We start from the raw sequence: 22,704 nt of genomic DNA, 5'->3' as shown, positions 1-22,704 counted from the left end.
TGCATTTTTAATAAAATTTAGAATGAATTTTAATCAAATATATAATTGCCATTTTGTTCGATAACCTTTTGCCATCTTCCTGGCAAATTTAGTATTCCACGCTCATAGAACTTCTGGCCTTTATCTGCAAAAAACTGAACCAAGTGCGATTTTATAGCCTCATCATTGCCGAAAGTTTTACCATTTAAGGAGTTCTGCAAAGATCGAAATAAATGGTAGTCTGATGGTGCAAGGTCAGGGCTATACGGTGGATGCATCAAAAGTTCCCAGCCAAGCTCACTCAGTTTGTAGCGAGTGACCAAAGATGTGTGCGGTCTAGCGTTGTCCTGGTGGAATATAACACCTTTACGATTGACCAATTCTGATCGCTTCTCCTTGATGGCTGTATTCAATTTGTCCAATTGTTGACAGTAAACATCCGAATTAATCGTTTGGTTCCTCAAAATATACCACACCCTTCCAATCCCACCAAACAGACAGCGTAACCTTCTTTTGGTGGATATCAGCCTTTGAAGTGGTTTGAGCTGGTTCACCATGCTTGGACCATGATCGTTTTCGATCGTTTTAAAAACGGATCGAATTCATTGCGCTTAAGGTGCATATCACAAGTGTTGATTCGGTTTGTTAAATGAATTTCTTTCAATACATGTGGTACCCATATTAAAATTGACGCCAAACAAACAAATGTAAACAAAATTTCGCGCACTTTTTTTCTAAAGCAAGCTAAAAGTAGCAGCTGATAACTGACAGAAGAAAGAATGAAATTTCAGAGTCACAAGCCGTTGAAAAAATTTGTCAACGCCGACTATATTATTACTATATTACCGACAATTACTTTTTGGGCAACCCAATATATACTTTATGGGGACTTAGACTCATATTTCGATATGTTACAAACAGAATGACGAAATTAGTATACCCTTATCCTATGGCGGAGGGTATCAAAATACTTCTCGAGACCACAAAATGCTCATTTTTGGTTCGATTTCTCTCAAATTTAAATTCGAATTCCCTAAAATTTGAATTTTTTCAAAATCGAAAATTGCCAAAATTTTTCTGTTACTGTGAAATTGGTAAAGATACCTCCATTTTTTTTTTTGAAATTGTGGTTGCTGTTTGGTGCAAGAACTGACTCAATAGTTTGGTGGATTGCGATGTAGAGAAAATGCAACGTTAGGATAATAAAGCAGGTTCAGAGAACATGTTTTCTCGACATGCTACGGTAGAAATACGAAAATCCTATAGGGAGAACTGGATCGCGAGTAGACAAGGATATTACTGAAAGGAAGAAAAAAGTAGGTGAGTATGGCTATCGGCATCATAACAGGGTTATAAAACTACGAGCTCTCGTATACAAAATAGGTGTGGAAAGTTATAGTATGTGGGGAAGATGATGACAGACAACGGAACTTAGGTGGAGACACAATACCAGACATGAACCAACTTAGGGACGTGGTATGGAAAACAATTAAGGATTTTTTAAGCAGCAGGGTAACGGTATCTAAACGGAAAATTTCGTATAGGCTATGTCAATTCATTTCTTATGGAAACGAAAATTTCGTTTGTGGTGCATACCGGGTATATTAAGGCAATTGTTTTACTAAGTAGTTGACTATTTTACTAGGTTTTTTTAATTTTTTGAAATTAATGGTGTCGTAGTGTACTATATAGTTTGGGTAAGATGACATTGACATTTATGCAAATGCAAATTTTGCCCATGTACATTCCATTAAGGAACTGATGCAAACTTCTCACAAATCAATGAGTGCTGTTCGATTCAATTTTAAGCTCACTGATAAGGGACCTCCTTTTTATAGCCGAGTCCGAACGGCGTGCCGCAGGGCGACACCTCTTTGGGAGATGATTTTACATGGCGGATAACCACCGCTGAAAAATTTTCTGATGTTCTTGCCAGGATACGAACCCAGGCGTTCAGCGTCATAGCCGGACATGCTAACCTCAGCGCTACGGTGGCCTCTATTGACATTTATAGCTTTCTTACAATCATGACTTTTGTTTGTTTTTTGCTAATATGCAATTTTTATAATTTACAAGACAAGTTACAAAAAAAAAAAGAAAAATACTTACCCTTTTTATCTGTGTGACCTGCAATAAAAACATTAATATATTAGTAGTTTTTCATAAAGTCGTAGTAAAGATGATTTGGTTGTTGTAGTCTTTTATTTTTATTAAGACATAAAACATGTAAAAAAGCATTAAGTAAGATCGGCCCGAACCTTGGATGCCGAGATACATTTCTCATTCCGACGACCTGTCATAAAGCCCAACGGTCATGAAGCCCAAAATCAAATCTGGGCGCTATGAACGCCCAAAATATAATTTGGGAGTTAAGACCGCCCGTACCGGTCTTAAGCCAAGAAAAATGGGGACGCAACGCCGGTTTTTATATTTTCAAATAAATTTTGAATTTACATGGTAAGTGCTAAAATCTTTGGCGGTACAAAGTAACCTCTAATGAAAAAGCCTCCACCGCAAAATTATGCTGAAAAAATTCCGATTTGATCAATTAATATAAATCTTAAGCCGGTCCCAAAGTGGACTGTTTTTAGACGAAAAGAAAAAAAATTCCTCCAATTTCTCAAATCGCAAAGCACCGATTCCCAAATGCTTAACACTTTCTTGTAGCCCCACTCGTCTACTAACTAACTGGCAAAGGTTTTGGGTATTATTCATAAATTTTTTAACTTTATTTCATTTTTCATATAGGCGATATTTCAAAAAATTCGGGGTTATTTCATTTATGTTGTGGATTATTTCATTTTCGGTTTGAATAATAAAATAGAATAAATGGGGGTTATTTTGTAGCACCCCGGCCGACACGGGCTCCGACTTGAGCTCCGACTTGTGTGGTGTCCATCATTACCACGAGATGCTTATCTGAAAGCTACCGGGCGCGTCCACAGGTTGCGGATGGTGGGAAAACTCCGTTTTAATGTGGAGTAGCTGCAAATGCGGCCGCGGGCAGTCAGCGATTTCCGAGAGGAGAGTCTCAGTGAAGAGCCAGGTGGCACTGGCTCTTAATTAAATACTGAGTGCCAATGATACTCCAGATGACAAGGCGAGTTATTGGCGCCTTCAAATAACCAATGGCCAACATCAGAGTCAGTTCCCAGGTTAAGGGCCAACGGGGGGGAGGTATCGGGAGGAAAAGAGAAGAAAAATGTCAATTCCGCAGAAAGAAAAAGGAAATGGAAAGACGTGAGTGTGAGCGAATTTAGATGTACAGGAGTCAGAACGAAGTCCGGAAATTCTACCAAAGACTTAAACATCAAACCGATGGCTTTGGTGCAGGCACATCCTCCTGCAGAGACAAAGAAGGAAATCTGGTAACTGACACAGATAACATGCTGAGGATATGGAAAGAACATTTTACCCAACTGCTAGTGTCCGACGTTGGCGGCGAAGAATATACCGCAGAACCAATCCCTGATGATGGTATAGAATGTTTACCTCCTACTCAGAATGAGGTCCAAGTATCAGTGACCCGATTAAGGAACAACAGGGCAGCAGGAGCCAACGGGTTACCCGCTGAACTATTTAAGACCGGAGGCGACACGCTGATAAGGCGTGTGCATCATCTTATCTGCGCACTCTGGATAGAAGAACGCATACCCGATGATTAGAACCTCAGCCTACTACGTCCAGTACACAATAAAAAAGATAAGACGGAATGTGCCAACTAAAGAGGAATAAGTCTTCTCTGCATCGCATACATGATACGCTCGTGCATACTGTTTGAAAGATTAAAACTTAAAGTCAATGAGATAATTGGGCTCTATCAATGCGGTTTTAGACCTGGCAAATCCACCCTGGACCAGATATTCACACTGCGCCAAATCTTGGAAAAGATCCGAGAAGGGCTAATCAACACCTACCATTTCTTTGTTACCTACAAAGCCACTTTCGATATCCCTTTACGTTGAAAGCTATTTCAAGCCTTGTCTGAGTTTAGTATTCCTGCAAAATTAATAAGACTCTGCAGGATGACACTTGCTGATACGCGTTCCTCAGTAAGAATAGGAAATAAACTCTCCGAACCTTTTAATACTAAACGAGGTTTTCGAAAAGGAGACAGCCTATCATGTGATTTCTTTAACATCCTGCTGGAGAAGATTATACGAGATGCAGATGTGAATAGATATGGCACACTACTCACAAGAGAACACATGCTACTCGTCTATGCCGACGACATCGACATCATAGGTCGGTTACCGAAAGTAGTAACTGCTGCCTTTAAAGGAATCGAAAGAGAGTCAGTGAAAATTGGTCTGGCAGTAAATGGAGATAAGACGAAATGGATGGTTTCAACTCCCAAAAAGCATTGCACAACCGAGCAGATAAAGAAAATGAAGAAAGTTGGGAACCACAACTTTGAGACAATCAGTAACTTTGTCTACCTCGGCACCGCCGTAACCGAAACGAATGACATTAAGCGAAGAATAATACTGGCAAACAGATGCTACTTTGGACTAAGTAAGCAGTTTAGAAACAAGGCCACCTCTCGACAGACGAAGATTACACTATACAGTACACTGATACTACCCGTGTTGTTATATGGTTTTGAGGGTACTTGTGAAAGCAGATGAGGCAGTACTTGGAGTGTTTGAGAGGAAGATTCTTCGTAAAATATATGGACCAGTTTGTGTTAATGGAGAATATAGGCGATGTACGAACCACGAGCTCTATGACGACGATACCATAGTTACACTCATCAAAATACAACGGGTGCGTTCACCTAGCCAATGGATGAAGAAGCTCTAGCAAAGAAATCTTTTGAAGGCAAACACGGTGGTACACGCAAACCAGGAAGATCAAAGCCCGATGGAAATATCAAGAGGTGGGAGACACCTCGAAACTTAGTGTCAGAGATTTAGAATGAGCGCGGAAGATCGAGGCGCTTGGAACGCTTTCTATGTTCGGCTAGTAAAACAAATGTTCTGTCATAGCCAATTAAAGTAAAGTAAATATTTCGTAGCACGCAATCTTTTATTAATAGAAAACGGTCATAACAACCCATAGGCTTTATGGCCGCGACGTGGGCGGTCAAATTTAAACTAGGCGTTGTGACCGCCCTCGTGGTATAGGAATCCACATTGGGAAGTACTTTTCGTTAATTTTTTAAAATACTATATATATTTTATATATATATAAAATTTTTGAAAAGGCAAAACGTGTTTTACAACAAAAGGCTCAAGATGAAAACGAAATATTAAATTAGTATCGGATTATTCAATTAAAACCCAAAATAAGACCAAAATATAAAAATTTTGTGAAAATAAAAATTCAAATGATCATAAAATCAAAACCAATAAAGATGTCGTTTTAAATTTTACATCCATGTGTACATGAATGTCTCCTCAAAAAATTGAGTATAAATTATACCCACATTTCTTGACAGAAAAACCCATATACCCTATGCTAAGGAAATATTATAGCAAAATCAAAATTTTTTAATACAATAGACTAGGTGATCTCTGCCTGGGGTAACAACTATATGGAACTAAGTTGAGGGTTGCAGTGTTGCGTTTTTAAAACTCGACGGGTATTTTCAGATTTTTGTTAAAAAATGTAAAAAGTTGTATATATCTCCTACACAATTTATATAAATTGCATTTAAAATGCGTCCACATTAAGCCCTCTTTACAGTATAAAAAGCCAAATTGAAAGTTTTGGGACAATATATCTTTGTGGCAACGAAGCAATGAAATTGCCGTTTTTGATCAACCAAGTAAAAGCGTGCTAAGTTCGGTCAGGCCGAATCTTGGGAACCCACTACCATGGATTTTGCTAAAATATGGGTGCTTTATCTGGTTACAGTTGTTGACAGTCATAACAGAGCATTATGTGTAAAATTTCAGGCAAATTGGACAAAAATGACGGTTTCTAGGGGCTCCAGAAGTCATATCGCGAGATCGGTTTATATGAGAGCTATATCAGGTTTTAAAACGATTTAGACCGTACTTAGCACAGTTGTTGGAAGTCATAACAGAACAATATGAGCAAAATTTCAGCCAAATCGGATGGAAATTGTGGTTTCCAGGAGCTCAAAAAGTCAAATCCGGAGGTCGGTTTCTATGGGAGCAATATCTAAATCTGAACCGATATGTTCCATTTGCAATCCCCAACGACCTACATCAATATTATATATCTTTGCAAAATTTCAAGCGGCTAGCTATATGCGTTCGACCGCTATCGTGATTTCGACAGACGGACGGACGGACATGGCTAGATCGATTGAGGATGTCGAGACGATCAAGAATATATGGGGTCCTAGATCAATATTTCGAATGAATAGATTAGTATACCCCATCCTATAGAGGTTGGTATAAAATTTTCCAAAATTGGCGTTTTTATATTTTTGGATATGAGGTTAGGTTAGGTTGAAAAGAGGGTCAGATATTATTCCGCCCCATGCCACTATGGACATACACCTAAGCCAGTAATCAGCTTGTTGTGCGCTCTAAAAACTATAAAGCAACCTCTAAAAAGAAAATTTTAAGTTAGGAATTCCGTGGTACTTACAAAATCCTTAATTGTTTTCAATACCACTCTCCTAAGTTGGTTCATGTCTGTTATTTAGTCTCCACCTAAGTACCGGTATCTGTTGGAGGCGAAAGCCGGGCGATAACCAGGGAAATGCTCCAAGTGAGCTCGTAGTCCTAGACTGTGCCGATCGGAAACATTTTCCCTTCCTTCCAGGTTTCCTATCGTCGCCTCGATTATACCGCGATGGTATGACCTGCTCCCATCCTCAATCCAATCTCCCATCGCCTTAAGTCTCATAGCCGCAGTGGCTGCCTCACACTTAATCTGTATGTCAATGGGTCATATATCTAGAATAGTCTCCAGTGCCCTAGTGGGCGTGGTCCTCATTGCTCCTGTTGTATGCTCCTAAAGTTGCTCTTTTTCTCCATAGCAGTCCACCAAACTACTGATGCGTAAGTAAGTATTGGTCTAATCACGCTACTGTAGAGCCAGTGGACTATCCTAGAATTCAGGCCCCATTCCGAGCCTATGTCCCGTCTACATAGTGCCCAACATCTGTGAGCCTTCTCAGTACGCTACTGAATTCCAATCCAGTTTCCTGTCTAGCAGGCATATTTCAGCCTTCTCTGGGTTAACGTTAAGACCTCTGGGTCTAGCCCAGTCATAAGCCATATGCAAGACCCTTTCGGCCCTTCTGCATAGCTCGTTCGAATCCTTACCTCTTAGAACATCGTCTGCGTAGCAGACGGGTTCAAATCCCTCCTCAGTCAGCATCCATAATAGGCCATTAATGGTGGTCACCCATAGGAGTGGCGATAAAATGCCCCCCTGTGGCGTGCCCTGTGCCACTTTCTCCCTTATATTTATGCCATGGGACAGACAATTTATTCACCTGTTCCTTAGAATATGGTTTATCCAGTCTCTAAGGACCGGGTCCAAGGTACTGGTCTAAGGATTGGATCAGTGGGTCGGTCCGCACATTGTTGAAAGCCCCCTCGATGTCAATGCATACCGCCAGTGTGTACGTTTTGGCATCGAAAGATTCTTTTATTGGATTTGGATTAGATTTGTAACTTGTCTAACATTTGACTGAAGAATAGGACTTGACGTTGATTGTGGTTAATTTTATCCGCTATCAAAAGTGGTAAAAATTGGGACCCGTTCAGAAATGCCTTCATAAATATCGAAATAAAGAACTAATCTTTGCGAAAATTAAAAAAAAAGTTTTTGCTTTATATCTTAAGCATTATGAAGGATACCCCGCACATGTATGAATGTTTTTGTAGGGGTTTTGAAGCACAAAGCCCGAACAAAATTTTGTATGGCCGAAGTAACCAACTATGAAGGCCCAATAATGGACACCCAGGTTAACACCTCAGTTATAACCATGTAAAATTTCATGAAGATATCTTTATTCGTTCAAAAATGGCTCACTATATGGCTGATTTTTATACCCTCCACCATAGGATGGGGGTATACTAATTTCGTCATTCTGTTTGTAACTCCTCGAAATATTCGTCTAAGACACCATAAAGTATATATATTCTTAATCGTCATGACATTTCAAGTCGATCTAACAATGTCCGTCCGACCGTCCGTCCGTCTGTCGAAAGCACACAAACTTTCGAAGGAATAAAGCTAGCCACTTGAAATTTTGCACAAATAGTTCTTAGTGGTGTAGGTCAGTTGGAATTGTAAATGGGCCATATCGGTATATATATGTATAGATGTAGCTGTCTATAAACCAATCTTGGATCCTGACTTCTTGAGCCACTAGAAGGCGCAATTCTTATCCGATTCTTCTTCAGCAACTACAGAGCACAATTCTTATCCGATTTGGCTGAAATTTTGCATGACGTGTTCTGTTATGATTTCTAATAATTGTGCCAAGTATGGTTCAAATCAATCCGTAAGCTGATATAACTGCAATATAAACCGATATGAGATCTTAACTTTTTGAGCCTCTAGAGGGCGCAATTATTATCCGATTTGGCTGAAATTTTATACAACGGCTTCTCCTACGACTTTCAACATACGTGTCAAATATGGGTCTGAAGCGGTCTATAGCCTGATATTGCTCCCACGTAAACCGATCTCCCTATTTCACTTCTTGATCACCTAAAGTTCTCAATTCTTATTCGAATTGGCTGTAATTTTACCCAACAACTTCTACTACGGTCTCCAAAATTCAACTCAATTATGGTCCGAATCGGCCCATAACTTGATATATCTCCAATAGCATAGCAATTATTTTCTTTTATACTTTGTTTGCCCAGAAAAAGATATCGAGAAAGGAACTCGACGAATGCGATCCATGGTGGAGGGTATATAAGATTCGGCCGGCCGAACTTTGCATGCTTTTACTTGTTATTCTGTGGAGTGGTCGTGGATTCAATTCCCAACAGGGTATTTGGCATGTCGCTACTGTAGTAATACAATATACCAAAACTTTCCAAAATAGTTTGTTGCGAAGTTACGTAAATCGTATAAAAGGTACTTACTTTTTACTGAAAGAAAATAGTAGTTTGCGTTAGTTAAAGTAACTACTCCTGATACCATCCCTGGGTACTGAGTGGCAGGAATTGGTAAATAGGTTCTATCACTTGCTAAATTATTCCAAATGTTATTAATACTCAGATCATAGTTTGAGTTCAAATGCAAAATACGCTTATCTACAGCCAAAATACAAACACGAGCGTTAGGTTGAGCCTTCATCGATAGTTCAACGCTTTCTCCAGGTTGACAGATTTTTGGTGCGTCAAGAGATACCTAAAAGACGAAAGTTAGAACATAATTTTTACCATTCTTAGATATAAGCTGTACCTTGTTTTCAAATTCCTTATCGAATCTCAAGATTGTTTCCTGATAGTGGAAGATGCCATCTTTGATGTAGAATATATACAACATGGCTCTTGGTATCATTTCTATAGTTGGCTTTATTCGTAGAACATAGGACGTTTGCTTGGGTGATACTCCAACGTATTCCATTTTAATAATGTTTCCATGACTAACAATGGCATAGAACAAGTAAGGAATATCGGCTGTAGACCTGACGGCAATATCAAATGGAACACCCACTTTCATACTGGAAAATTTAAATAATTTTTGTTTTTATCTTCCTCGGTACAGATGTAAACAATACAAAAATTGGACAAATGGTACTTGTTTGGACTAGTAAGTTATAAAGTCAGGTTATAAAAAATCATTCCAAGGCGACACACATATTCTTGAAAATTGATGTTTGAAATTTTGGGGAGCGCGCAAAATGAAAGGGCTTGAGAAGTTTTGCTATGCTTGTCCATAAAATCTTAAATACTGGTCAGTTAAGAAAGTAACAATTTTAGTCTTAGAGCCGGGTTTGCATTCTCCGATATATGCTTATTGCTTATCCTATCTTTAACCCTTAACTAGCAGATTGGTGCCGGATAGTGACTTATCGACCCGACAGATTGAAATCGACGATAATGTACAATCACATGTTTTTGTTTAGCGATTGCTGAGTAATATTAGTTGCGTTCGAGTACTTTTTAAGCGACAATTTGCCAAAAAAAAATTTGCAAGTGTGTGGGAAATTTCTGCTGGGAAAAAAACTCCCACTTACAAAATTCTTCAAATGTTTTTCGTTCGTCTTACTGGCAAACGAACAACTTTCAGTAAAAATGTGTGCAATTTTGTAAAAATTTTTGAGCAGTAAGAGTGTTCTTACTGCTGATTGTTGCCTTATATCTTGCCTGTCTCCTCGATTAGACCATCTTATGCTATAAGGGAGATTTTTTTTTTCAAATAGAACAACGCCATGTTTTTTTTCTTTTTGATTCCAAAAAGCGAAACTCGAAATAATATGACGATCGGTTATCGATAATACGAGCCGCAAACGCTTCAAAAATTGAAAAGGATGAATATTTTGGGATCATTTGTGGGATTTTACGTCATAGATTTTAATTTGAGCACAAAGTAAACATTTGGGATAAATTTCGGCACAAATTCTGCACCACTATCCCTTCTAGAAAAGGAAGTGGAAACTACGGAGGATATAGACATAGTGGTCAAGCGGAGAGATAGAAAGATATACTCTGCTGTTATATATACCTGTGGGATGGAGGGACACGAAGGTCATTTTCATTCCGAAAACAGGAAAACCCTACAACACAAAGGCGAAAAATTTTCGTCCTATTAGTCTGTCATCCTTAATGCTGAAGACTCTAGAGAGGTTGATAGAAACATATCTTAGGGCAAAAATCCCTGTACACCTGCAAGAGAGCCATTCCCAAAAATAATGCTAATTGGTTTTGTGGTCTGGTGGACAGCGCTTCAGAAATCCACTGGCTTGTTTGTGCATCACTACCGCACTGGGGACGACACCATCTGATGCACTGAATTTAATGCTACATCTTATGCCTCTGGATATTGTGGTTAGACAAATTGCAGCGAATTGGCGGCTACGGACATTGTGTTATCCTTGATACAATATCCGATGTTTCAGGCAGTGTGGTTAACACCCTACCTGAGCCGCTTTTTAATAAAAATTACTGTACCACTATTCCTGATAGAACCGATTGGAACTACGATATCCCTGGTATCAGAAGTTAGAAAGACTCTTATACGGATGGTTCCAAACTAAACAACCAGGTGGGCTTTGGGGTGTACTCTAAAGATCTAGAACTGGTCATATCGAAGAGGTTACCGGACCACTGCAGTGTGTATCAAGCATAAATCCTTGCAATTAGGGAAGTGGTGGAATGGCTAAGATATAATGTCATTACGACGATTGGCATAAATATCTTCTCAGACAGCCAGGCAGCCATTAAATCCCTGGAGAACGTATTTCTGAACACAAAAACCGCCTACGACTGTCGCAGATCTCTCAACGAGATGGCTGAACAGTTCAAAATCCACCTGTTCTGGGCGCCGGGCCACAGAGATATCCCAAGGAATTCTAAAGCAGTCGAGCTTGCGAGACTAGGAACTACCTAACACACTCCTGGACACTGGAATCTGTGGGTATGCCTCTAGCGAAATATAAGCTAAGTTTTCAGGACCAGGCCCGATGGGCAACGAATGATAGATGGTCACAGAGAGGTCTCATCTAGACTTGAAGGGGTCTACTCCTTTGCTGTCATTGACTAGAACAGACGTCTCAGTAATTGTGTCCGTCATGACAGGTTACTGTCTAATCGGAAGACATGCTGACAGACTGAAGAAACTATAGAACACCTTCTATGTGTGTGTCCCGCACCAGCAGTTAGAAGGAGTTCCACTTTAGGTTCTCATTCCTTTGAAAACTTGTCTGATATAGCGGATGTGAACATTCGCAAGTTATTGGGCTTTTTAAAGCGATCTGGATGGTTCAATGGTAGGGGAACTAGGAGGCATCTTCCTTCTTCTGTTCCTGTGGTATCACAATGGACGAAAACGTCTAAGTGAGTCTGATGGCAGACTGACACTTAAACCTAACCTAATGATTTATATGACACTTATTATTAATTAAACACAAGTTACACCGAGAACCATTATTTTGACAATTGAGAGTGTACCGATCGACTCAGCATTACTTCCTAATTCGATCTAGACGAATCCGTCTGGCAGCGATTCCGCCTGTCTGTCTGTGTTTTGTAGTCTAGGTACAAGACGAATTTGTTATCCAATCATCAAGAAATTTTTCACAAATCACTTTTTTCGCCCAGAGACAAATGCTGTGATATAGCTCCGTTATATGTATCGTCCTATTTTCACTTAAATGGTCGTAGTTTGGAATATGGAATGGTTAGAGCTGAGGTGTTGGCGAGATCGTGCGTAAAATTTCAACGCCCTCGATTGTCAGGGCGCCTTTTGGCAGGCTTCGATTTCTAAAATTTTTTGTATTTTAGCATCATTCATTATACATATTCATTTCTCTGACATTCACTCAAAATAGGAGAAAAGTTTCAATATTCTGAAAACGAAAATTCAAATTGAAAATGTTTTAAGAAAAAAAAACGAATAATGATATCTTCAAAATTCTATTTGAGTTCTGCAGACAAAAGTGTCTTTAAAATAACAAATAAATACTGCCCGAAATTTTTCACAGAAGTACACAACATACTCATTATGGGCAAAAATAGTTTCCACGTTGGCATTTGTTAGTAAATCTGCTTTGGAGGAGGCTACAAATATTGCTAGGTGCTAACTTTGTTTTTCATGTGTTAAGGGGACATATGGAGTAAAAAGACATAAACCCTAATGGGGGATCTCGGCTTTGGAGTTTGGGAAGATATTAAAGCAAGTTTTTTCAATTAAGACTTATCAAAGAAAATATTTAGTTTTGACCAAAAATGCAAAAGTATACTTTTTCACATTTTTATACCCTCCACCATAGGATGGGGGTATACTAATTTCGTCATTCTATTTGTAACTCCCCGAAATAATCGACTAAGACCCCATAAAGTATATACATTCTTGTTCGTCGTGACATTTTAAATTGATTTTGCCATGTCCGTCCGTCTGTCTGTCTGTCGAAAGCACGCTAACTTTCGAAAGAGTAAAGCCAGCCGATTGGAATTTTTCACAAATACTTTTTATTTGTGTAGGTCGGTTGGGACTGAAAATGGGCTATATCGGTCCAGGTTTGGTATAGCTGCCATATAAACCGATCTCGCGTCTTGACTTCTTGAGCCACTAGAGGTCACAATTTTTATCCGATTTGCCTGAAATTTTGCATGAGGTGTTTTATTATGACTTCCAACAACTGTGCTGAGTATGGTTGAAATCGGTCTATAACCTGATATAGCTGCCATATAAACCGATCTCGGGTCTTGTCTTTTAAGCCACTAGAGGGAACAATTCTTACCCAATTTGGCTGAAATTTTGCATGAGGTGTTTTATTATGACTTTCAACAACTGTGCGGAGTATGGTTGAAATCAGTCCATAACCTGATATAGCAGCCATATAATCCGATCGGGGATCTTGACTTCTGGAGCCTCAAGAGGGCGTAATAATTATTCGATTTGGCTGAAATTTGGAACAACACCTTCTTCCATGACCTCCATCATATGTTTCAAATATGGTCTGAATCGGTCTTTAGCCTGATACAGCTCCCATATAAACCGATCTCCCTATTTTACTTCTTGAGCCATTAAAAGGCAAAATTCTTATTCGATTTGGCTGAAATTTTACACACAGACTTGTAATGTGGTCTCTAACATTCAATTCAGTTAGCACAATTCTCGAACTCGACAAATGCAATCCATGGTGGAGGGTATATAAGATTCGGCCCGGCCGAACTTAGCACGCTGTTACTTGTAGCTACTACAGCCTTAAAAGTCGAAACGCATAAAATATGTACAATATATGGAAACTTTACCTAAATCTGGTTCGATTTGAATTATTAAGGCTGTAGAAGGCACAATTTTAGTCCGATCTTTACCAAATTTGGCACGAAGTGCTTTTTGTGACATCCCAATATGTGTGCAAAATTTCATCTAAATCAGTTCAGATTTAGGTGTAGCTCCGTAATATAACTTTCATCCGATTTGACCTATAATGGCTGTAGAAGGCACAATTTTGGTCCGATCTTTACCAAATTTGGCACGAAGTGCTTTTTGTGACATCCCAATATGTGTGCAAAATTTCATCTAAATCAGTTCAGATTTAGGTGTAGCTCCGTAATATAACTTTCATCCGATTTGACCTATAATGGCTGTAGAAGGCACAATTTTGGTCCGATCTTTACCAAATTTGACACGAAGTGCTTTTTGTGACATCCCAATATGAGTGCAAAATTTCATCAGAATCGGATCAGATTTATATATAGGTCCTATATATATCTTTCACCCGATATGGTTTTTTAAGACTGTAGAACGCACAATTTTGGTCCAATCTTTCAAAAATTTAGCACGAAGTGCTTTTTTGACGTCCTAGTATGTGTGCAAAGCTGTAGCACCCACAATTTTGGTCCCATCCTTACAAAATTTTGCAGGAGATGTTTTATTTGACGTCGCACTACGTGCAAAAATCGAACCTACACCGCCACTGTGGTACAGGTTATTATAAGTTTGTGCATTTGTTTGCAACGCTAAGAAGGAGAAGAGCTAGAATCATTGATAAGTATACCGATCGATTTAGAATCTCTTTCTGATCCGATTTAGCCATGTCCGTCTGTGAGTCCATGTATTGTTGTAATCAAGGTAGAGGGCGTATTTGTTGTCCAATCGTCACATAATTTTGCACATGACACTTTTTTGGATCAACAAATGCTATTGATTTTGGTAAAAATCGGTTCAGATTTAGATATAGCTCCCATATATATGTATCGCTCGATTTGCACTTTACTGGCTGTAGTACCTACCGATTTTCAACCGATCTGCACAAAATTTGGTATGAATTGTTCTACTACTAATTTTAAAAAAATCCGCGAGATTTCGTCAAAATCGGTTCAGATTTGGATATAGCTCCCATATATACATATCGCCCGATTTGCACTTTAACGGCTGTAGTATCTACAATTTTTAACCGATCTGTATAAAATTTGGTATGAACTGTTCTACTACTAATCTCAACAAATCCGCGAGATTTCATCAAAATCAGTTCAGATTTGGATATAGCTCCCATATATATGTATCTCCCGATTTGCACTTTAATGGCTGTAGTACCTACAATTTTCAACCGATCTGCACAAAAATTAGCACGGATTGTTTGTTACTGATCTTAACATATCTGCAAGATTTCATCAAAATCGGTTCAGACTTAGATGTAGCTCCCATATATATGAACGCCCGATTTGCTCTTTAATGGTTGTAGTACCTACGGATTTTCAACCGATCTGCACAATATTTGGTATGAACTGTTCTACTACTAATCTCAACAAATCCGCGAGATTTCATCAAAATCGGTTCAGATTTGGATGTAGCACCCATATATATATATCGCACGATTAGCACTTAAATGGCTGTAGTACCTACCGATTTTCAACCGATCTGCACAAAATTTGATATGAACTGTTCTATTATTAATTTTAACACCTGGGTAAGATTTCATCAAAATCGGTTCAGATTTAGATATAGCTCCCATATATATGTATCGTCCGATTTGCATTTTAATGGTCATACTACCTACAATTTTCAACCGATCTGCACAAAATTTGGCACGGATTGTTTTGGTACTGATATTAAAAAATCTACAAGATTTCATCCAAATCGGATCAGATTTGGATATAGATCTGGATATAGTGCCCGATTTGCACGTAAATAACCATTTTGTTACTGATTTTAATATATCCGCAAGATTTCATCAAAATCGGTTCAGACTTAGATGTGGCTCCCATATATACTTATTGCGGGATTTGCACTTATGTAGCCGTAGTAACAACAATTTTGAAACAATCTGTTCGAAAAACGTCGGTCAGAATTAGATATAGCTCACATATATATATAAATATTGCCCGAATTTATAATTTTAGGGTAGGTTTAGGGTATTACATAGACGGCTTCGCTCCAATTGTGCCTTTCCTTAATGGTTATACCCTCCACCATAGGATGGGGGTGTACTAATTTCGTCATTCTGTTTGTAACACCTCGAAATATGCGTCTGAGACCCAATAAATAATATATATATTTTTGATCGTCATGTCATTTTAAGTCGATCTAGCCATGTCCATCCGTCCGTCTGTCTGTCGAAAGCACACTAACTTTCGATTTGTCTAAAATTTTGCACGTGGTGTTTTGGTATCACTTCTAACAACTGTGTAAAATATGATTCAAATCGGTTCATAATATTGTATAGCTGTCATATAAACCGATCTTGGGTCTTGATTTCTTGAGCCAATAGAGGGCCCAATTCTCATTTGATTTGGTTGAAATTTTGCGTGAACTTGTTTGTTATTACTTCCAATAACTGTGCTAAGTATTGCACAAATCGGTACATAACCTTATATAGCTGCCATATAAACCAGTCTCGGATTTTGACTTCTTGAGCCTCTAGAGGGCGCAATTCTCATCCGATTTGGCAGAAATTTTGTACAACAGCTTCTCTTATGACTTTCAACATACGTGTCTAATATGGTCTGAATCGATCAATATGATTGATACAGCTCCCATATAAACTTATCTCCCGATTTTGCTTCTTGAACCCCTACAAGGCGCAATTATTTTCCGAATGAACTGAAATATTCTACAATGTTCAGCATTCATTTATGGTCCGAATCGGACTATAACTTGAAATAGCTCCAATAGCATAACAGTTCTTATTCAATATTCTTTGTTTGTCTAAAAAGTGATACCGCGCATAGAACTCGACAAATGCGATCCATGGTGGAGGGTATATAAGATTCGCCCCGGCCGAACTTTGCACGTTCTTACTTGTTTTTACTATTTTTTTTACCCACCACCATAGGATAGGCGGTATATTCATATAGTCATCTCGTTTGTAACATATCGAAATATCCATTTCCGAGCTTTCAATGTATAATGCTTATTTCAGATCGTTGTAAAATTCTAAGACGATTAAACGATGTCCATGAGTCTGTCCGTCCGTGAGTCCGTAATCACTCTACAGTCTTTAAAAAATGATATATTGAGTTGAAATTTTGCACGGACTTGTATTTCTTCTATACGCAAGTTCTTGAATGGGCCACATCAGACTATATTTGGATATAGCTGCCATATAGACCGATCTGGCGATTTAGGGTCCTAGGCCTATAACAGGTGCATTTATTGCTCAATTTCGCTGAAATTTGTAACAGTGAGTTGTATCAAGATTTTCAACATCTGTTTCGAATATGGTCCAGATAGGGCTATATTTAGATATAGCTGTCATGGAGACCGATCTTTAGCTTAAGGGTCTAAAGACCACAAAAGACGCATTTATTCCCGATTTTGCTGAAATTTGAAACAGTGATTTGCACTAGCGGCCTCGACATCCTCGAATATGGTATATCGGACCGATTTAGGGTCTTAAGCCTATAACAGACGCATTTATTACCCGATTTCACTGAAATTTGGCATGGTGAGCTTTATTAGGACCGCCGATATCCGAAAAAAAAAATTCCAGATCGGAACATATTTGAATATAGCTTCCATTTAGATCGATCTGCCGATTTAAGGTTTTAGGCCTATGATAGGCACATTTTTTACCTGAAAGTTGGATCAGTGAGTTGCGTTAAGACTTCCAATATCTGCCCCGAAAATGGTCCAGACCGGGCTGTATTTATATATAGCTACCATAGAGACCAATCTTTAGCTTTAAGGCCTATAGGCCATAAAAAGGCGCATTTATTCTTTAAATTTGCTGAAATTTGCAACTGTGAGCTGCTTTAAAACTCCCGAAATGCGGCAACTTGTATAGAGCTTCTTGGAACCTGGACCAGATATGATTAATATCGGACTATATTTGGATATTAATATGGATTTAGTGAGGTTATAATAAATTTTGATAATATATATATATATTGGGTTGCCCAAAAAGTAATTGCGGATTTTTCATATAGTCGGCGTTGACAAATTTTTTCACAGCTTGTGACTCTGTAATTGCATTCTTTCTTCTGCCGTTGCGACACATGTAATCGTTAACCGATCGTCATAATATTTCGTATTTATTGGGATCGAAATGAAAATGGAGTGCATGCGTTAAAAACATTTTTGGTTTTTCGGGAAACTCTACCCTTGATATATTAATGTATCGGTTGTTTTTCATTAACTTTATTTTTGTTACGAGAACCTTAGGCCTTAGTCTAATAAAATTGTGAAGTTTGATAAACTTATAGCGGTTTTCACTTAATAAATGCTATGTTGTGTACATACCTGTTGGTTTGAAGTTTGAGCCTAAGAATCGAGTCCTTGTTTCCTTCAAACACATTGTTAAAACTGTCAATGGGATAGAAAACTAATTTGGAATTGTTGAAATAAAATTCATGATAGACAAAGCCATGATGCTCAAACTGGAACAAAGCTTCTCCCTTGTCATCTAAAAATGCTTTGTATATCTCTGAATGATAATGCATTCGTACAGGAGTGGTCCGATCTTGCACCAAAGAACCATTCCAGTGCGATACTTTAGCTTTCAAGCGATACGGTCTGCCATTTTGAAACTCTATGCTATCGGAGTCAACAGAAATTCGATAACGTTCTCTATGAAGCGTAACTTCGTGTAATCCCTTATGTATAACTCCTGTATTTTTCTCCTGCAACTCCGCAGTAATAAACACAGTGTTAATCCGTTCAGAAAGTTTATCTATTTTGAATTCCACCTCTACTATGTTGGTAGTATTGAACTTCATTTCCATTAGGGCATCCGGAGAACGTATACTTTTGAGTTGCACCGTAAGGTTACCCTCAACATACCGGTCGAATGGATACTTGCCGTAGACCTTAGCCTTGACGATGCCATCTGCAATTGTGACCTCTCTCTCGCCCTCAATGTAGACGGCAAATTTTGGTAGCTCATACATTTGTATGGAAATGGTTTTGAGAGCTTTACTGCTGTGACCCTTAATGGTGACTTTTATACTCCATTCACCCAATGGCGGATATTTGGAAATATGACATTTTCCTTCGAAAATGCCGTTAGCTAGAACTATATTTGAGAAGAGATTTATGCGATTTCCGTTGCTGTCCTGAAAAACAGAAGTATCCTTTACTAACACAATATTTATTTTTTTTTCAGTATCATATATTTTTCGAGGAGTACATTGGTATCCAATAAATTGCAGTTTTTATGCATATACTTGATGGGAACACACATCAATTCTTCAAGGTGTTGCAAAAGCACGATCCTTTAGTGGTGTATACAAAAAAAAAAAGGAAAACTTACCAATATCTCAACCTCTATGGGTTCCGATGTTTTGAAAGGTTTTGTATTTTCATCGATTATAACCACACGGAAGTTAATCACTTCCCCAGGCTTATATATGGCCCTATCGGTTTGTATATAGATATGTGGGCCAGCATCAGGTTCACAATTAAGCACACTACTATTGTAGAAACTAATGCCACTTATTCCCTCCGCAATTAAATAGTAATTGGCTCGCTCCAGTTTGGATATGTTGAAGTGAACATTTTTTGTTTCGTAAGGCTGTACAGTAACTTCTTCGACAGCCGAGAGACCTTCAATACTGATTTTAATGGTGGCTGGTTGATTGGCCTCATGCAAGGCCACTGCAACAGTGTATTTGCGATACGATTTTATAACTCCTGGTGCAATTATGCTGTAATAGCTGAATAGAAAGATTTAAAAAAAACGTCCTCCTTCAATAGTTTTGGGGATGTTTGTTATTACCTCTCACTGTAGCTCAATACCAGGTAATTTGTAAAAACAAGCCACGCATAACTGTATTTAAGAAATGACATTTCGATTTTGTGCAGCTGCAAATGCGTGTAATCATTGAAACTTTTGCAATGCTTCTAAGTTTAAAAAATCTAATTAGCATGGCTCTTATTGCCACAATTCGATCTTAGTCTAGCGCATTAGACCCCACTTTGTAATAGTCAAAAGATGATAAGTCCCCTTTTTAACATCTATATGCACCCGATTTTGTTTCATTGTCTTCAACGAATGCCATGTTAATCTTCAATTATTGTATTTTACTAAATCAAATCTTGGGCATATCTTTCGGTCCTTAATATCTTTTTGCATCATACCACCAACGAACTATAGTAATTTTACCCACCACCATAGGATGGGTGGTCGAGTCGATCTAGTCATGTCCGTGCATCCGTCCGTCTGTAAAGTTAGCTGCGTGAAATTTTGCATAGGTCACCGTAGCGCATTGATATGTGAGAAGTTTGCCCCTGTTTCTTAGTGGAATGTTCATGGGCAAAATTTGCATTTGCATCTATGCAAAATTTCAAGGTCGTTGCAGGTTGTTGGGGATTGCAAATGGGCTATACCGGTTCAGATTTAGATATAGATCCCATATAAACCGATCTCACGATTTGACTTCTTGAGAAAGTCCGATTTTGCTGAACAACTGTGTCAAGCATGGTCCGAATCGGTATATAACCCGATATAGCTCCCATATAAAATGATCTTTCCATTTGACTTCTTGAGCTCTTACAAGCAGCAATTTTTGTTCGATTTGGCTGAAATTGAGCATGCAGTGTTCTGTTATGACTTCCAACAACTTTGCCAAGTACCGTCTAAATCAGTCTATAACCTGATATAACTTCCAAAAAAATTATGCCCTTCAACTAAATTTATTTGTATACATTTTTAACAGAATCCATGGTGGTGGGTTTTCAAGATTCGGCCCGGTCGAACTTAGCACTTTTTACTTGTTTTCTATTAACGCTAAAATATTTTTTCTTTATATGTAAATAGACTCAATTGCATTTTATGCAAGTTATTATGGGTGATTCTACAAAAACGTGAAATAATAGCGTTGCAAAAGTCTATTGAGGGTGATGCTAAAGGCAAAGGACTGGGGGAGTATCACTGCTTGCAACTTACGATGCTGAAGATGAAGTAGCTACTCCTAACGAGTAAACGCGTGCTAAGTTCGGCCGGGCCGCGCGGCATGCTGCGTAAAATCCCTGCTTTCGGTACAGAGGACGGAGGCTTTTAGTGTCATATCATCCTACCGGACAATGGAGTAGCCCGCAGCCCTTGTAATAGCTGAAATGGTTCCAATAGAACTATAGGGCATGAAGCGGGAAAGCCTCTATACCGCGAGGTGCTACTCCCAGAGGGAAGAGGGTGAGATTCATACAAATCATACATGGACCATATCGGAGGAGACTATCGAGAGATGTCAACAAAGGTGGATGAATGGCAGTCTGGACAGGTGGACGTGATGATCTAAACCCGATGTACGTATGTGGAGAGATAGGAAACTCGGCGACGTCAGCATACGTTACACAGATGTTGACAGGCCATGGTTACTTCTGGAAATACCTACATAGAATGAGCAAATGCTATTCTAGCAAGTGTATTTATGACGAGCTAAAAGTCGCTGGTACGAAAGACGTAGAGAAAACAGGGATTAGCGACGTTTCATCTGGGACAATAATCCACTAATGTTAGAGAACGAGAAAAACTTGAATGCGGTGTTGAGATACGCCGAACAATTACTGCGCAGAAAGACGATGGACAGCGGAGTAGACCCGCAAAAAGATGTACATTGCCAACAATAGTTTGGCTGACGAGGTTAAGGCAAGGAAAATGCCATTGTCTGAGAATACTGATTTAGACAAAACTTATCAAAGATGGAAGATATAATAAACAAGTAAGAGCGTGCAAAGTTCGGCCGGGCCGAATCTGATATACCCTCCACCATGGATTGTATTGGGTTGCCCAAAAAGTAATTGCGGATTTTTCATATAGTCGGCGTTGACAAATTTTTTCACAGCTTGTGACTCTGTAATTGCATTCTTTCTTCTATCAGTTATCAGCTGCTACTTTTAGCTTGCTATAGAAAAAAAGTGTAAAAAAAGTATATTTGATTAAAGTTCATTCTAAGTTTTATTAAAAATGCATTTACTTTCTTTTAAAAAATCCGCAATTACTTTTTGGGCAACCCAATACTTTATGGGGTTTTAGACGAATATTTCTAGGAGTTACAAACAGAATGACGAAATTAGTATACCCCCATCCTATGGTGGAGGGTATAAAAATTGCCAAATTTGAGTTAAATCGGATAACAATATACACCGATTTGGACGTACTAAGCAAAGCTGTTGGAAGTCGTAACAGAGCACTACGTGTAATATTCCATCCAAATAGAATAAACGTTGCAGCTTCCAGGGGCCTAAAAAATCTAAACGAAAGACCACATTCCATGGGAGCTATAATCAAATCTAAGCCAAAATGTTAAAAAAAACGATATTTTCAATATGAACCGATAAAGGACACCATAGCGCAGAGGTTAGCATTTCCGCCTATGATGCTGAACGCCTTGGTTCGAATCTTGATGAGAACTTCAGAAAAATAATTTCATCAGTGGTTATTTCCTCCTCATACTGGCGACAGTTGTGAGGTACTTTGCCATATAAAAACGTCTCCCCAAAGAGGTGTCGCACTACAGCACTCCGTTCGGACTAGGCCGTTAAAAGAAGTCATCTTATCAGCTTAAAACTTGAATGGAACAGCACTCATTCACTCACAGAAAAAAGTCAGCTGAAAATAGCAAACACTGTCTGCTGATTGTTAATAGTTAATTTTGCTGCCATTACAGCAGCAGTAGTTTCGCAATTTAAGAACAGCAGGCTAACTTCTAAAAAGTCTGTTGTTTG

At 38.6% G+C, this 22,704-nt stretch overlaps 1 protein-coding gene across 1 annotated transcript in view; it reads right to left on the bottom strand.

Annotated features, from left to right (window-relative positions):
• The window catches only part of LOC106087774 (thioester-containing protein 1 allele R1), a 52,797-nt gene extending 32,942 nt beyond the window's left edge, over positions 1–19,855 (bottom strand). The window contains exons 1-6 of the mRNA XM_013252938.2: positions 19,754–19,855; positions 19,289–19,691; positions 18,280–19,091; positions 9,331–9,592; positions 9,009–9,276; positions 2,089–2,106 (exon numbers count right to left, since the gene is read on the bottom strand). Coding sequence (XP_013108392.2) covers positions 2,089–2,106; positions 9,009–9,276; positions 9,331–9,592; positions 18,280–19,091; positions 19,289–19,691; positions 19,754–19,824 — 1,834 coding nt within the window. The 5' untranslated portion in view covers positions 19,825–19,855. The remainder of the gene's footprint in view (positions 1–2,088; positions 2,107–9,008; positions 9,277–9,330; positions 9,593–18,279; positions 19,092–19,288; positions 19,692–19,753) is intronic.
• Between the last annotated feature and the right edge of the window lie 2,849 nt (positions 19,856–22,704).

Source organism: Stomoxys calcitrans, chromosome 3 (genome assembly GCF_963082655.1).
Source record: "Stomoxys calcitrans chromosome 3, idStoCalc2.1, whole genome shotgun sequence".
Lineage (NCBI taxonomy): Eukaryota > Metazoa > Arthropoda > Insecta > Diptera > Muscidae > Stomoxys > Stomoxys calcitrans.
This window is presented reverse-complemented; position numbering and strand designations above follow the sequence as displayed.